Here is a 14706-nt window from a genome sequence, read left to right as displayed (position 1 = left end):
AGCTTGTGAATTGTGACAATCTCTGGCTACTGCTTTCCTGAAATGTTTTCACCAATATTAAGTCACATGATATTAATCCAAAAACGGAAAAATAACTTTTTGTGGTTTTCGGATTTGCAAGGGGAAAATAGTCAAACAAAAAGTCTCTTAAGAACGCTGCCTTAACAATGAGACATATATGATTGAGTTCAATGGAAAAGTTGTAGAACTTAATAATGCCTAAAGTCAGTGTATATGTAACTTATATAGGTACTTAAGTAACATAAAGTAGTTTTAAAATAAGAACTTACTGTCTCAAGTATTAAAAACAAAAGACTTTTCCCTTTTACTGCAGCTGCATGTTATAATCTTTTGAGTGATATTAATCCTATAAGACGGTTTTTTTATATGTTCAACATGAAAATCTATTTAGAAATAATCTATATTGGGTTGGAACTCTTCAACTTGAACTACTTTGATTTGGTACAAAAATATATTACAATCTGTATAATATTTTCGTACCAAATATTAATATAATATATTCAAAATTCAATAATCATTTATTTAAGTAGGCCCAGTTTATAAGCACTTTTGAAATGTCAGTCTGTTTCTAGTGACTCTAGTTTGGAAGGCAGGTTCCACCGAGAAGAGCCAGCAAGAAACACAAAAGATTGTGTTTCAAATCAATTATAATTGTGTTAAAAATCAATTATAAATTAAATTACAAAAATAAATAGAAAAATGACACGATAACTTGCTAACATATACTCTCAGTCACACACACACACATACACACACTTCGCCTAGACTAAGTGATAATAATATAATGTAACACTATCATCATTATAAATTATAAATTTTTTCGGTAAATCGAGACTTGCTAGCGCGCACAATAACAAGCTCAGCTTAGTGTGCTCGCTAGCGATATGTTCTGTTGTGACTTATAACAATATTTTTACGTAATGTATGTAACAAATAAGTTGTAATGTTAATGTTCAAATAAAAACTTTTCCTTTTCAAAAAAACTTTTCATTGTTCTTTTTAAACATCATTTTACAGTTTACAAAAAAAAAAATATATACAAAAAATTTAAAGCGCGAGAGGCTGCTTCTAAGCAGCCTTGTCGTTATGAAATTCGATCGTATTTCGTATAGGAAACACGATTTATTAAATGTGTTTAATTAAACACATCGTTGAAACTTGTGCATTGCCAGGTCGAAAACAGGTAGGGTCATTTCGCCTGTTTGCGTCCACTTAGTGGAGTTGTTAGGTTTGAACGTGAAAAAAAAAATGTCCGTGCGGTAGTTTTTAATCAAATATGGTTGTAATGTAGTCCCTATATAGTCTTGTCAAGTTTAATGCACAGTTTTGGACAACGCATCTGATGTTTTATTTTACACAGGTACAAATAGCTGAAACAGGTGATTTTCCCATTTTGCGTCCACAAAATCCAGATTGCGTCCGCCTGTGGACCAATTGGCGTCCACCTGTTTAGAAATAATTAGGAAGGGAAATAGGAAATAAAAAGGGAAGCTTGTGATTTTAATCAAAACATTTATTTAATACCTAATTGCTGATATCATAAAAGTTAACATAAATTGCACTTCAGGATATTTTTTTTTCTCCTCCAACTAACTCCATTAATAGATTCACTATTATTTCGAATATCATGTCGATGGCTTTATACGTTTCTATTTTACCATTTCGGTACAAAGCCTTTAAAATTGGCCAAGTGCGAATCGGACTCGCGCGTTCCGTTTTTTATTTTAGCAATAGAAATACATCATCCATGAAAATTTCAACTGTCTTACTATCACGATTAATGAGCTACAGCCTGGTGACAGACGAACAGCGAAGTCTTAGTACTGGGTTCCTGTTTTTACCCTTTGGGTAAGGAACCCTAAAATGGAACAAAATTCAAATATTGGCAAATACATAAAATAATTTTCGTATAATAATTGTATATTTTTAGGTTAGGTAGGTTATAAAGAGTATATTTAAATAAAATTATATAAATTTTACTCTATTATTTTCGTGTGATAAAAAGATGGACGCAAAATGTTATAGGGTTTCTTATGTAGGAAAACTGTGCGTCGAAGTCTGATTTTTGACATTCATTATCTTTTTTTATATTTCTAATAATATGGACGCAAATCGGCCATCATATTATGCATGTTAATGTTGTTAAAATTGATAGGAAGTTTATATTCCCACGTTATCGTATTTAATTAAACATCTTACTGAGAAATAGTTAGAGTAATCTGCGTCCACAGCGGACGCAAAGTGTTTTTTTTTATAAATTTTATGTACCAGTTTGCGTCACCACCACCTTATATAAAACTGTCAGTAGAAAAATATAAGCACAAACATCGTTATTCCTATAGTGTGGTTTACAATTAAGGTCTAGGGATAACAAAGTATTCTAAATTTCACATAAACACCTTAAATACTTACCGTGAAAAGTACAGCTGCTCACTATTTTTTTTACAACAGATTCGCGCGTCAGCACTTGTTGGTTGCACACGCAAGATTAGTTTATTTTTCATTAAATTTGGGTTGCACGCACAGATCTTTTGTTTGTGTGTGAGTACCTGTCATAGGTCCGAACATCAATAGAAGCGCTCTTGTTTAGATTGGTGTGTCGGTATTGTTATTTTTCACTGTTGTAAAACAGTGTACCGTCGTTTGGACGCGAATTGGGCGTCGGACGCGAAAAGGCGAAAAGACCCTATGTTAACTTTTTTATAAGTGTTAAATCTCCGAAGTGTATAGCGGTTAATGATTAGAAAAAATCATAAAAAACTAAATTTTGAATTTTAACTCTTTTAGACATTAAATTTGAACAGAATTTTTTTGGGCTATGTTACGAGTAAACAAGAATGTATTGAATGAAGTTTAAATCACAAAATCGGTTACTGGGGTGCTAGGTAATGAAAAAAAATTTAAATTTTATACTAAAATTCCCACAGACTTAAAATTTAATAAAAGTTTCATGTTTGTTAAATTAAGGCCACTTACTATCAGATTTCGAAAAAAATTAGCCCTAGAGGAGATTGTGGGGGCGTTAACTGTGGGACACCCATTGACGTAGCCGACCCCTGCGAATTAATGAATTTTATGCATACCCTTTGGGTTCTGTCACTGAGATAAGAGGCAACCAAATTTAGTGCAACGCTTTTGATACCATAGTGGGCTAGTTTAAGAAGCAAGGTGTTATGATCAACACAACACTGTGACAACAACACTGTGAGATGGTGGCAACAAAATAATTACTAACTAAGTTTGTTGTGGGCTCTTCTTAGACCGAGGCGCGTTTTGAACCCTCGTAGCCGTAGGTTTAAGTCGGCGAACGAAGTTATCACCATCCCCTTACAGCTATGTAACCATACATGTATGAACGCTTCATAAGTGATAGGCCTACATGAATAAAGAATTTTTGAATTTGAATTTTGATTTTATCAATGTTTGGTGACGAGTATAAAGATTGGAAAAAAGAAGAAATTATAAATTACACCATTGAATTCCGCAAAGTAACGCCTGATTCTATCCAATGAACAAATGTAATAAATATATCGATATAAAATATACAAAAAATTAACAAATCGTCAAGTGAAGGCCGATAACTAAGAGCAAGAAAATGAATCAAATAAAATATTCAGTTTCAAATATATAGATTTCAATAAAAAATTAAGTTTAACAATTGGGCAACTATTGGCATATGCAAAAGTAGAGATATGTTGTATGAGCTCTATAGTGAAAAGCAATATAACCATACTCCAACTTTCCTCCAACACGTCAAAAAGTACTGTAAAACGTTTAAGAACGTTTGCTTTCATGCTAAGTCGCTATAAGTTGAGGATCAAATAATAAAAGCGGATAAAGTACAAACAAAATGTTAGGGCATGCAGTGCTTTTGGGCATTTATGAAGAGCAAGCCACAGATTTAAAAATTTAAGAAACTTACACTTTTATATAATTGTATACAACTATAGAAAAGTGTATTTGTTAAATATGGTATTTGTAAGCTCACTGGGTCTGTGGCTTGCACCACCATGTATTCTACGGTGCACCTCTGAGGTGTACATATTTTACAGTTGGTTTGCATTCTTTAATCTGTGCCTCTGTAGTGGTTTCTTTTATTTTTACTTTTAACTTCAAAACGGCTAGAGTCTAGAGATATAAAGCAATGCTAAAGGCTATGGAGGGTAGAGGTAAGGAGAGTCATCTTATATGGGAGAAAAGGTGAAAAAGTGTCCAGTTGTTGCGCTAAATAACAGTTCAAAAATCCTCCACAATGGCGCTGGTGGATGCACCGGGTATGGTATGAATGTAGCAATCGTAGATGAATTGAAGTATGCCGAGTTAAAAAATTTAATGTCATTATCGACTAAAGTAGTTAATTATTGAGAATTTCAACAACTTACGTTGTACAAAATATTGTGGTAAATATAACTTTACTTCCTTGTATCTCCATACTTCCTTGTTTATTTTTCAAGCCTACTCTAACAATATTTATATTTGGCGCTTCTTTTAAGAGTTACCCTGATGCAAATGTGGCGCCATCCTAATTTAATACATTTTGACGACACTTTTTCATATACACAGATGACTCTCCTTACCTCTACCCTCCATACTAAAGGCCAAAAAGAATCAAATCAATTGCCCGTGTCACTGTCACATTTACAACAATCAATCAAGCTGTTTTTTTCTTGCTTCTATTGATACAATTTAAAATTTTACAAACGTTAAAGACTTGTTGCTATGATAACATACTACAGTAAAATATATCTATATCATAATGTATCATTGCGGAATGCGGCAAATGGAAGAAAAGCATGTGGCAAACCAAGTAGATCTTATGGTGTGGAGTAATCGGCTTGATTTATTAGCCCTTAGTAACTTTAAAGGTAAAAAAGTCTTATTTCCTGAATATTATATTAATAATCATCTACTCAAGCCATGGTTTACTTGAGACAAAAAAAATGCGCCTTTAAATCCCGTTCCCGAATTATTATTCTTTCAAATAGTGGTGCTTGGCAAGAAGTACGGCTCGCATCTTCGAGCTCAAGTTTTAAGTTAACTTTGACATGTCATATCTTGCGATAGGTATCAAGTATCTCTGTATAATACGGCCCTAGCCCGATTTCCTCTTCTTTTTGTAAGTATATCTCTGCACTACTAATTATTGTTCTAAATGCTATATTTTTCATGACTGAAATCATTGTAATTCTTTGCTAATTTGTAATAATTATTCTGAAATTGCTCTTGAGAGATTGAGTACATTTATATTATTAGATTTGTTTGTTTTGGCAAGCTTACCTGGGCCAAAATTTATTTAATAGAATATATATGTCTACTAGCTGTTGCCTGCGACTTCGTCTGCGTTTGATTTTGTTTTTAAAGTATTCAGTATCGCTAAGCCTTAAATGAGTATAGTAGTATATATATATAACATGTGACTGTCAATTAATTATAGACAAAAAATTTGCAATAAAATAAAATTGCGACTATAATTAAAGATCTACCCTATCTCTTAAGTCGGACCAGACTGCTCACGGTGTGCCAATTTAATTTAAAATCGGTTCAGTAGTTTAGGAGTCCATCGCGGACAAACATCGTGACAGGAGATTTATATATATTAAGATGTGTAAATAGTCTATGTCTTTACCAATTTAATTATGTTCAAAACCAGATTTGCATAATATTATTCTAAAATGAAAATGTTCAATTATGACCTAAATATATTTTATAATTATCTCATCATCAACAATTCAACCAATTAAAGTCCACTGCAGGGTATAGGTCTTTTGTAGGGACATCCAAAAACCATTATTATCTTCTATATGTAATAAAATGAAAATGAAGTGCTGATCACTAGTCTCACTAAAACTTAAGAATGGCTGGACCAATAAGGCTTATTTGGGTATATTAGTGGAATTTCAGATAAGGTATAAATGGTGAAATGTTTATAAAAAAAAATATATTTTATTTTTCTATCTATGTGTTGATTTTAAATTTTTTTTTTAATTCTTACCAAGTAGATGTTATGGTGTGGAGTAATGTTAGTGGCATGCTAAATTATATTAATAAAAACAACACTATTATAATTTTACAAAAAAAAAATGAATGCCCAAGCAACTGGCGGTCAGGGCTCCAGGGTGAGGAACCTCCTCACAATACGTAGCGTTTCAAAGACTTCTGCCTTCTGTAATTCTTACTAAGATGTTGGTCTGACCATTGACTGAAACAACTATTTGAACAATAACGGTAGACTAAACACTCCACATGGCGGTAATCTTGTTGCACTTGCACTTAACTATTATGACATTATCCTGTTATCACAATGTGTTGGCTGTTTTTCTTAATTGAACAATAGTATCACTATTGCATACATATACTAGCTGTGCCTTACGGTTTCACCCACATTAACTATGTGATGCAGTGTACAGCTACAAACTTAGTCTATTTGTAAAATATGTAAAGATTTTTTCATTTTGGCAGTTCTAAACATATAAACAAACTAATGAGCTTTTAGGACCGAATTAAATGCACTGTACTACATTTATTTTTCTCTTGCTGGGTCAGTTAGTCTATTATATTTATATTATATGTACATTATAAATCTGTAATCCTTAAATATTGTTCTTATGAATTAAACAGGTGAAGTTCAGGTTCACAGATTACACTGGCAAAAAGTATGGAATTTACCACCACCAAAAGAAAATGTAACAGTGGATGCTATGGCGTGGAGACCTGATGGAAAGGTATACTGAATATACTATTGAATATTATCAATCAAGCCTTACAGTGCTTCATTTTGTAGAGTTAAAACCCCTCATGCTGATCCATTATTGATATACATAATATATTAGCCCAATTTATGTCCCAACAATAGGCACAGGCCTTCTCACCCATAGAAAAACTCAAAATTGCATAACTATTCCAAAAAAATGGCTTACCAAGATGCGATATGAAACACTACTTTATATTAACATTATTAAAATCGAGTTTAAGTTGGTGGTTAATTTTTATAGATTGTTTTTAAGAGGCAATCGAAATAGACATTCTAAAAAAAATTATCTCTGTACCCATTAATGTTCATGACAAACAGACAGATTGATAGACAGCAGAGGCTTGTTTTATGGTTCTTTACAGGAAAGATTACCTGTAAAGATATCTTTCCTGTAAAGAACCATAAAAATCCTTCATGCTACTCTGATGAGAGTAGGTGGGTTTAATTTTTAATGCAGAATTAGAGTAATTACAATTTACAAATAAACATTTTATATCTACTATATAATTTAGCTGGAGATTGTTTTTTGTTTATATCATCTGGTACCGATTGTATCTATCGGCTCTAGGCAGAAAAATAAGCAATTGTTACTTTTTTAAAATACAACTCTGGGTTAATCTATACTTTCTTTTATTACGAGAAAAGATTTTTTTGCTTGTTTGTACGCAATAGGCTACAAAAGTACTGGAACAATTTTAATCATTTCATTGCCAGAAGAAAGCTAAACTTTTGAAGTAACATAAGCTATAATTAAATAAATAAAAAATGGAGACCTTTAAGAAAATTGCAATAATGTATCTATAAAATTCATAACTTGGTGTACACTGGTACTTGGTGTTGATAACATAGAAAAATTAAGTAAAACATTATAAAAGTTATTTAGTTATTAAGTTAATTATTACTATAATACTTAAGTTGCAATAGCAGTTTGTGTATTCTAAAATTCTATAAGATTGCTGGTAGAATTCATTCCAATCGGACATTTAATGTAGATGTTATCGCCAGTTTAAAAAACCTAAACAAAATTATATTTTAAGATACACTTAATTATATAATTATGTTTGTTTTTTTAAATACACAAATTAAAAACCTGCTTTTATAACAAAAACACACACGGATGAAGACTTGAGCAACAGCTAGTAAATAAATAAAATATTGTTTGATTATTTTAGGCATTAGCAATAGGTTATAGTCATGGTACAGTTTGCATTGTGGATATTGAAGATAAAGAAATCATTGATAAATATGATTTTGCTTGTGAGACATCAGAAGAGTTTTATACAGCTAACAATTATGGTATCCCATGTATTACATGGTCTGTTAAGGCTGGCACTTTGGAAAGTGCAGTGGAATATAATATATATGTAAGTTTTCTTTATTTTTATTACTAAAATGGGTATATAATAATTACTATGAATCTATAATTTTATTTACATTCACAGGATGACCCTGCAATATTTCTCCCAAAGCCACCTTCTCCAAGTAACACATATAAAAATCAAGCTGCAGAAGATACTATGAAAAGCTTCAAAGAAAATCAAGATCAAACACAATTAAGCATGTTAATGATTGCATATGGGTCAGGAAATATATATATGAGTGTATTTGGAAGATATCCCTATGGAACGGTTCATCTTTCACAGATAACAAGGGATGAGTGTGGGGAATACAAAATACTTGATATCAATCTGTCTGATGATTTTAGTGTGATGCAAGTCCTATATTTGGATACAAACAATAATATTCATCTATCACTTGTAAATACAAGTATTTTATCTGCTTACTCTGAAGAATTATTTGTAGTTGCAACAAGACACAGTCAAATAGTGAATATGGTGACACATTTAGATAAAACTATGGTTTCAATAACCGAAGCATGGGAACATATTTTGTTAGAAATGGATACTAAAATGGCATATTATGCATCATCAGTTCCAGATGGAGGAGTATCAGCAGACCTGTTAGAACTACTCATGTTAGGTAATTTTTTATGTTCATTAAACCTTGACCACAACTAAATAAATTATTGTGGATGTGGCATATATACCCTACAATGGCACCTATTGAAATCATTTTAATTAAATCAAAAGTGTTTACTAAACTAAAATCTTACCTGATGAATAAGTGTCAAAAACAATTCAATTTTTAGGAGTCCCATCTGATGAATTAGAAGTGTTCTTGCTAAATGAGCTTACTGCTAAAGGCCTGAAGAAATTCGGCAATTCAGTTGAGTTGAGTTATTCTACAATACAGAAGCTGGTCTTGAAGCAATTAAATATTGTTGGACAAAGTCTAACATACTATCTTGCAGAATTGAGGGGTTTAACAAGAATACCAGATAGATACAAGGTATATATTTTTGTAACTTATTAAGGTACTGGGACAAGTTTGATGAATAGGTATTTAAAAAAAATCCTGTGAAATTTATTTACACACGGCAGAAGTGTAACTTCTGAAAAGTAGCCTATTGCGGTGGATGTAGAGTATTAGAACTATTAGGATAAATGTAAGGTTTATTATTTAGTTTCCATGGTAACTAGAATAGGTAAAAAAATATATAACGTTTTCTATCTCACTCTATCCTATAAATTTATGTGTTCGTTTTTTTATCTAGATATTATTCGGTTTCCTTGGTGACTTAAATAGAAAAAAACAGATAAAATAGTATGTATATTTCTGTCTCATTCTTTGCCGGCTTCATCCTACACATTTTTATATTTGTGTCTCTTACCTGTCGTTTTTTCTGATGCATCCGGTTTGAAATCAACGATTCTAAAGAAGTTTCACTTTAAAAACTATTGCGCTAAGCCTGAACTCTTCATGTCTTCGCCTGTACATACATACATTATACGAGATAAAAGAAGCTAAGACCGATTTTACCTATAACAAATTTACGAGATACGCTTCATATTCCCGTGTTCTTTTCAAAACACGGCTGATTCAATTATTTTCGGCATAAAAGTTTTAAGAAAAATTACGTCTTCTCTTGCTTTCTTTCATGTTATTTCTTTAGAGCCCTGTAATGTGGCAGTAAAAAAGGTGAATTTTTGATAATTTTAGGGTCTGATTTTCTAAAGTACACAATAGCTCTACACAGCAATTTGATTCTAAGAAAAAAACAAAACCCTCTAGATACAGCATTCAGGGAGAAAAAGGAGAATCTTCAGAGGATTTAAGAGTACATTTTTTACTGTCGCTACTGACTTATCTGTGAAACCAAAACGCTAATAGATTTTGAGTAAACCATTGCCATAGTTTTTACTAAAGGAAATCAGATACAACCTTAACATCACATGCAAAAGTCAAGTGCTAAAAATAAAGTTACTCCTGTCACTTTGTTAGGTACGTGTCGCGTAGCGTACTAGGTACTATTCAAGTGACAGACTTATCTTCAATAGGATTGCCATAAGTAAACACTGGAAAAAATAATAAATATGCTTCTTCTTTAATATTTTTACAGGATGATAACTTATGCATCCTTCAACTGAAGTTGTATTGTGAAATACTGTTGTATTTTGTAATTTCGTTACACTTTGTATATTTCAGGTTTTGGGTTTAGAAGAAAAAATGGTAACTGAAGCAATAAAAGCTAGCTGTGCCTTTTTAAACAAATGTCTTGAATTGCAGCAAGTGATTGATGTGTCTATGAGAAACTATAAAGCATTCTTTAGATGGCTGTTTGTTGTGATTGTTCGTTTATTGGATGAACAAACATCAAGTGAAATTGTCAAGATTACACAACAAGAGCTAACTCATATTGCAGAATTTTTATACAATTTTGATAATGTTCAAGTTGAAAATAATGAAACAGCAGAAAAACCAGTAAAATTTAATTTAGAACGGCTGGGCCAGTATCTGCAGGATCAAGAATTATCAATATTACCTGATGATGAAGATAATCCTTGGCACAAGTACCTAAGAGAGAACTCCTGTCTGTTAAAGGATAATGACACCATATTTTCTGTTATGGACTTTAGAAAGTTTTCACTGGTCCAGCAGCAAAATTATTTAAAAGTAGCTGTGGGAAAAATTTTTGATGTTAGAACAAAAGATGTAGGCAAATACTTCACTGTTTTGTACAACTTAAAATGTCATCACAATCAAAATAAAATTACTAGGAACAATTTTAGAATCTCACAAATATTTGATGCCAATGAAGACAGATTTATGATGGCTTTCACCGATATTGAAAACATAAAAGAAGAAATATATTTTATTTCTGTCAATGTAAAAGAAAGGATGTGCAATGCAACTTGCTGTAAATATTCTTTCTCTTCGTGTTTGTTACGAGATGATGAGCATGATACACCAGAAAGAGATTTGTCTATATTAGACCTACAATTTTATTCATCAGAATATTTATCTGTGCTAGTCAAACATCCTAATGTTGATGATAGCACAATATTCATTCAAGTTCCGCTTAAAATTGTTTTGCAAAATTCGATTGAATTCAATATGAAATCAAAATCATTATTTGTATTTAATGAAAAAGTTCCCAAGAAAAATATATCACCTTTATTAGATGCAAGTGTTTACAAGGTTTTAGAAAAAATGGATGGGTTCAGAATTGCAGTATCAGGTAGCCGAAAAGTAGCTGTTGTCTTATCAAATAGCCATAGAAAAGTCAGAGTTTTCGAAATGGAAATAAATGGAGAAGATGAGGAAGACGAAACTCTAGACACAACTCCACTTTCACAAACAAGCCAAACATGATAAAGCTGTAATATCTTTTTAGAATGTGCATACTTTGTAAGTACATAAATAATAATGAACTTTCTCACTTTATGTCATATTCAGAAAATAAAATATTAACAAATGTGCATTTAATTTATTTAATTAATAACATTCCTTACACTCAAAAAAATGATTTCTAGTTGAATTTTTAATTCGGTAATAAATCTTTCATTACTTTATTAAAAATACAAGGATATTGACAGTATCAAAATGTGAAAGTTATGTTTTTAGCAATGTTATAAAATGTACAATAGCAATATGAAACTTTACTTAGTATATTGTAATAATTAATTTTATTTTATTTACACTTCTAATATAAATAGCCAGTTAAGATGGTAGGTTCTAAATAATAATAAATATGAGAAAATATAAATTTGTTGTTTTTGAAGTTACTTACAACCACTTATATTAAACTTGGTGATTTTATTTGTATATTTTCAAATACTGAGTTAAAATCAGTGTCTAAACCTTCATTGTCTATTCCATATATCAAATGTTCAGATGAGGGATTTCTGCTTGGACCTGGCACTGGCTGGCTGATTGTTGTGGTAGTGCGATTGTAAATTTCTTCACCATCAGGCTTTTCTTCATCTTCTTCATCTGAAATTTTTTAATTTCAAACTTAAATTTGTTTGAATAAAATAAAATAATTCCTAACACTAATCTGGCATCATAATACGGAACACTCGAATATAGTTTCAAGATGAAAGTATGAAAATGAAGAGTCAATAAAATCTCTACAAACATTTATAATCTTGCAACAAACAACACAAATATTACATTTTACTCATAGCATATATGTGACGTTAGATAAGAAATATAACTGGCTAGACTTTGCTAAGTATACATTTTTCACTAAAGCATGGCATTCTGAATTAGTCTGAACATAACACACAACTTTTACCTAATAAGTAATTTACAACATTACCTGCTTCAACAGGATGGTTATATTGGTTCCATTCCTTCTTTAATCGATAATATACCACAGCACATATAATTAATACCAGTAAAGAGATAATAATAGCAGCCACTTTTATAGCATCTCCACCAGAGAATGAAGGACTTTGAACTATCATTTCTACTTCTCCAACTGAAAGGCTTGATCCATCGACGTGCTTTGATATACATTGGTAATAGCCAGCTTCAGTGGGTGCAACATTCTGTAATATTAAGAGCATTTTGCATTTAGTATATTAGCACTGTATCATCCACTCCCGATTGTGATCACCTTTCGTATTATTTCGCAATAGCTCATACACTAGATGGCTACAAACAGACTGAGATACACACAACAAAGTGACAAAGAATCTGTTTATCCCGTAATCTGCTAACCTAATTTGACAACCTTAAGTCATCACTCTCATTTACTTCTTCCACTGGGCTGGTCTGCATTTAAAATTGCTCCTCTGTTGTACATTCCTGTCTTATTAGCCCATTTATTTACAACTAGCGGTTGCCCGCGACGTCGTCCGCGTTTTTTTTTTTTTTTTAAAGCATCCTGTACTAACAGTATACTCGAGAGATGTGTGGCAGTAGCAGCAGCAAAAAATATTCGATATTGTGTACTGTAAAATCGGGTGTACTATTTAAAAATATCTTTGTCAATTAAGTGTATCTTTAATTTAAATAAAAATATAAAAATAAATGTCTTGCTTAGGTGTAGTCCTTAAATTTTTTAAACTTGTGATAAGTTCTAAATTCATTGAATTAATTAAAAAATACTGCTATATATCCTTGATGATAAAACTATTTATTTGAATATGAAATAATTCTGATACAAATTAAAAATTTAAGAACACAAAAGCTGCTATTGTGACTTAACGATAATAGTTAGACATACTTCCTCACAGACTTCTATGAAGGAAATAATAAGTACTTCAATCATGTAGTACATAATTATTATGTATCACCAATAGTTTTCTAAGCACAAACCAAGTAATTAATTTTATTGGCAAAATTTTGTCTTACATTATTGCAATTTTCGTAAGGATCTCCAATTTTTTTCAAAATAAATTATAGCCCAAAGACTTCCTCGATTAATGGGCTATCCAACACTGATATATTTTTATAAATCGGACAAGTAGTTCCTGAGATTATTGTGTTCAAGAAAACAACAACAAACCCTTCAGCTTTATATATTAGTATAACATATTTATAGCTATGATATGTATTATATGTGATTATGCAGTAAAAACTAAACTTCATGATAAAATTGCAAAGCTAGTCTAGATGAAATTTGGTTTTAGGGTATCCTAGATGTAGGAATTTCTTGGATACAGATAATTGTAAAATGATGTTTAGAAAGAGCATTTGCTGGGTTTCTTTCCGACTTCTCACTAAAATCAGCTTTTCTAAGCAGTGATAGAGCCATATACGAATAGGGAAGACTTGATATGATGAAAGGGCTTTAGTAGCCATACTTGACATAAATGAATTTTGAATTTCATATATTAAAGGTTATTTTGATTACTTTAGCCTTAAAACTAACTAATTTTATAAGTTTTATAAAACAACAAGTTTAATAGTTTGTCCTTTTACACAGAAACTGTCCAAGTTATAACTTAGTAGGGAAGCAGGTATTTAGATATTTCACAAACAAATACAATGCACAAATAATGCTGTGGGCAGTACTAGGGTAACATATTACAAGTTTATTGGGCAAGGTAGTAGAATTTTTTTTGTTTGTATCCTGACTAGCAAGAGTCATTGTAAAATATTCAACAATTCATGAATTCAAAATTCTAATTAAATTTATAAAACAATGTTCTTGTTTACTTACATGTATATGTAGCTTTCCAGATAATACTTCATATTTGAATTTTTTTTCATTAAAATCATTTCCAGGGCCGATGATTGTGTTGTTATTTAGAATCCAAAACAAAAAGTTGTGATTATAATCATTACTGCCACACTTTAATACCACTGTTGACCCCACTGGTACCTCAGTAACTTCAGATATTGGGTTCATTTTTAATAACAAGTGTATTCCACAATAACATTTATATTCTCTGGAGCAGTTAAACAGGATTTGTCATGAATGTACAAATCTGTGATGTCACTGGATTAGTGCCAAGTTTAAATTTACTTCAGTCACATGCCCCTCACTAAATACTATTAATAACACTCAAGCCACAAATTGTGTACGATATTCATGCCAAATGTATGTGTACAAACAAATCTTTGGAATCCTTGTGTTTATT

General features: G+C 31.3%; 2 protein-coding genes across 3 annotated transcripts; one reads left to right on the top strand and one right to left on the bottom strand.

Annotated features, from left to right (window-relative positions):
• The first annotated feature begins 4636 nt into the window (after positions 1-4636).
• Positions 4637-11594, top strand: LOC120623971 (anaphase-promoting complex subunit 4). 2 transcript variants are annotated; one of them, XM_039890265.1, is made up of 6 exons: positions 4637-4886; positions 6640-6743; positions 7945-8136; positions 8215-8752; positions 8922-9121; positions 10319-11594. In XM_039890265.1, the coding sequence occupies exons 1-6, from the start codon at positions 4778-4780 to the stop codon at positions 11483-11485; spliced, it is 2310 nt and encodes a 769-aa protein (XP_039746199.1). In that variant the 5' UTR covers positions 4637-4777; the 3' UTR covers positions 11486-11594. The 2 variants fall into 2 exon arrangements, with proteins under 2 accessions (XP_039746199.1, XP_039746202.1); XM_039890268.1 differs by lacking the exon at positions 4637-4886 and adding an exon at positions 4934-5137.
• A 99-nt stretch (positions 11595-11693) lies between these two features.
• On the bottom strand, positions 11694-14620 carry LOC120623974. Its single transcript, XM_039890271.1, has 3 exons — positions 14286-14620; positions 12435-12666; positions 11694-12106 (listed from the first exon to the last, which is right to left on the bottom strand). Exons 1-3 carry the CDS (start codon positions 14472-14474, stop codon positions 11910-11912), a joined length of 618 nt encoding a protein of 205 aa, XP_039746205.1. The 5' UTR covers positions 14475-14620; the 3' UTR covers positions 11694-11909.
• Between the last annotated feature and the right edge of the window lie 86 nt (positions 14621-14706).

This window comes from Pararge aegeria, chromosome 5 (assembly GCF_905163445.1).
Source record: "Pararge aegeria chromosome 5, ilParAegt1.1, whole genome shotgun sequence".
In the NCBI taxonomy this organism is placed as follows: Eukaryota; Metazoa; Arthropoda; class Insecta; order Lepidoptera; family Nymphalidae; genus Pararge; species Pararge aegeria.
The sequence above is the reverse complement of the archived record's forward strand: the minus strand, read 5'-3'. Positions and strand labels throughout refer to the sequence as shown.

Bases quoted from the DNA above. Each gene is read 5' to 3' on its own strand.
- LOC120623974 (XM_039890271.1), bottom strand. From the start codon at position 14,474: ATGAACCCAATATCTGAAGTTACTGAGGTACCAGTGGGGTCAACAGTG. The intron at 12,667-14,285 runs GTAAGTAAACAA...TTAATATTACAG, and splicing joins CTGGAAAGCTACATATACAT to AATGTTGCACCCACTGAAGC. The intron at 12,107-12,434 runs GTAATGTTGTAA...AAAAAATTTCAG, and splicing joins TAACCATCCTGTTGAAGCAG to ATGAAGAAGATGAAGAAAAG.
- LOC120623971 (XM_039890265.1), top strand. From the start codon at position 4,778: ATGTATCATTGCGGAATGCGGCAAATGGAAGAAAAGCATGTGGCAAAC. The intron at 8,137-8,214 runs GTAAGTTTTCTT...TTACATTCACAG, and splicing joins CAGTGGAATATAATATATAT to GATGACCCTGCAATATTTCT. The intron at 9,122-10,318 runs GTATATATTTTT...TGTATATTTCAG, and splicing joins GAATACCAGATAGATACAAG to GTTTTGGGTTTAGAAGAAAA.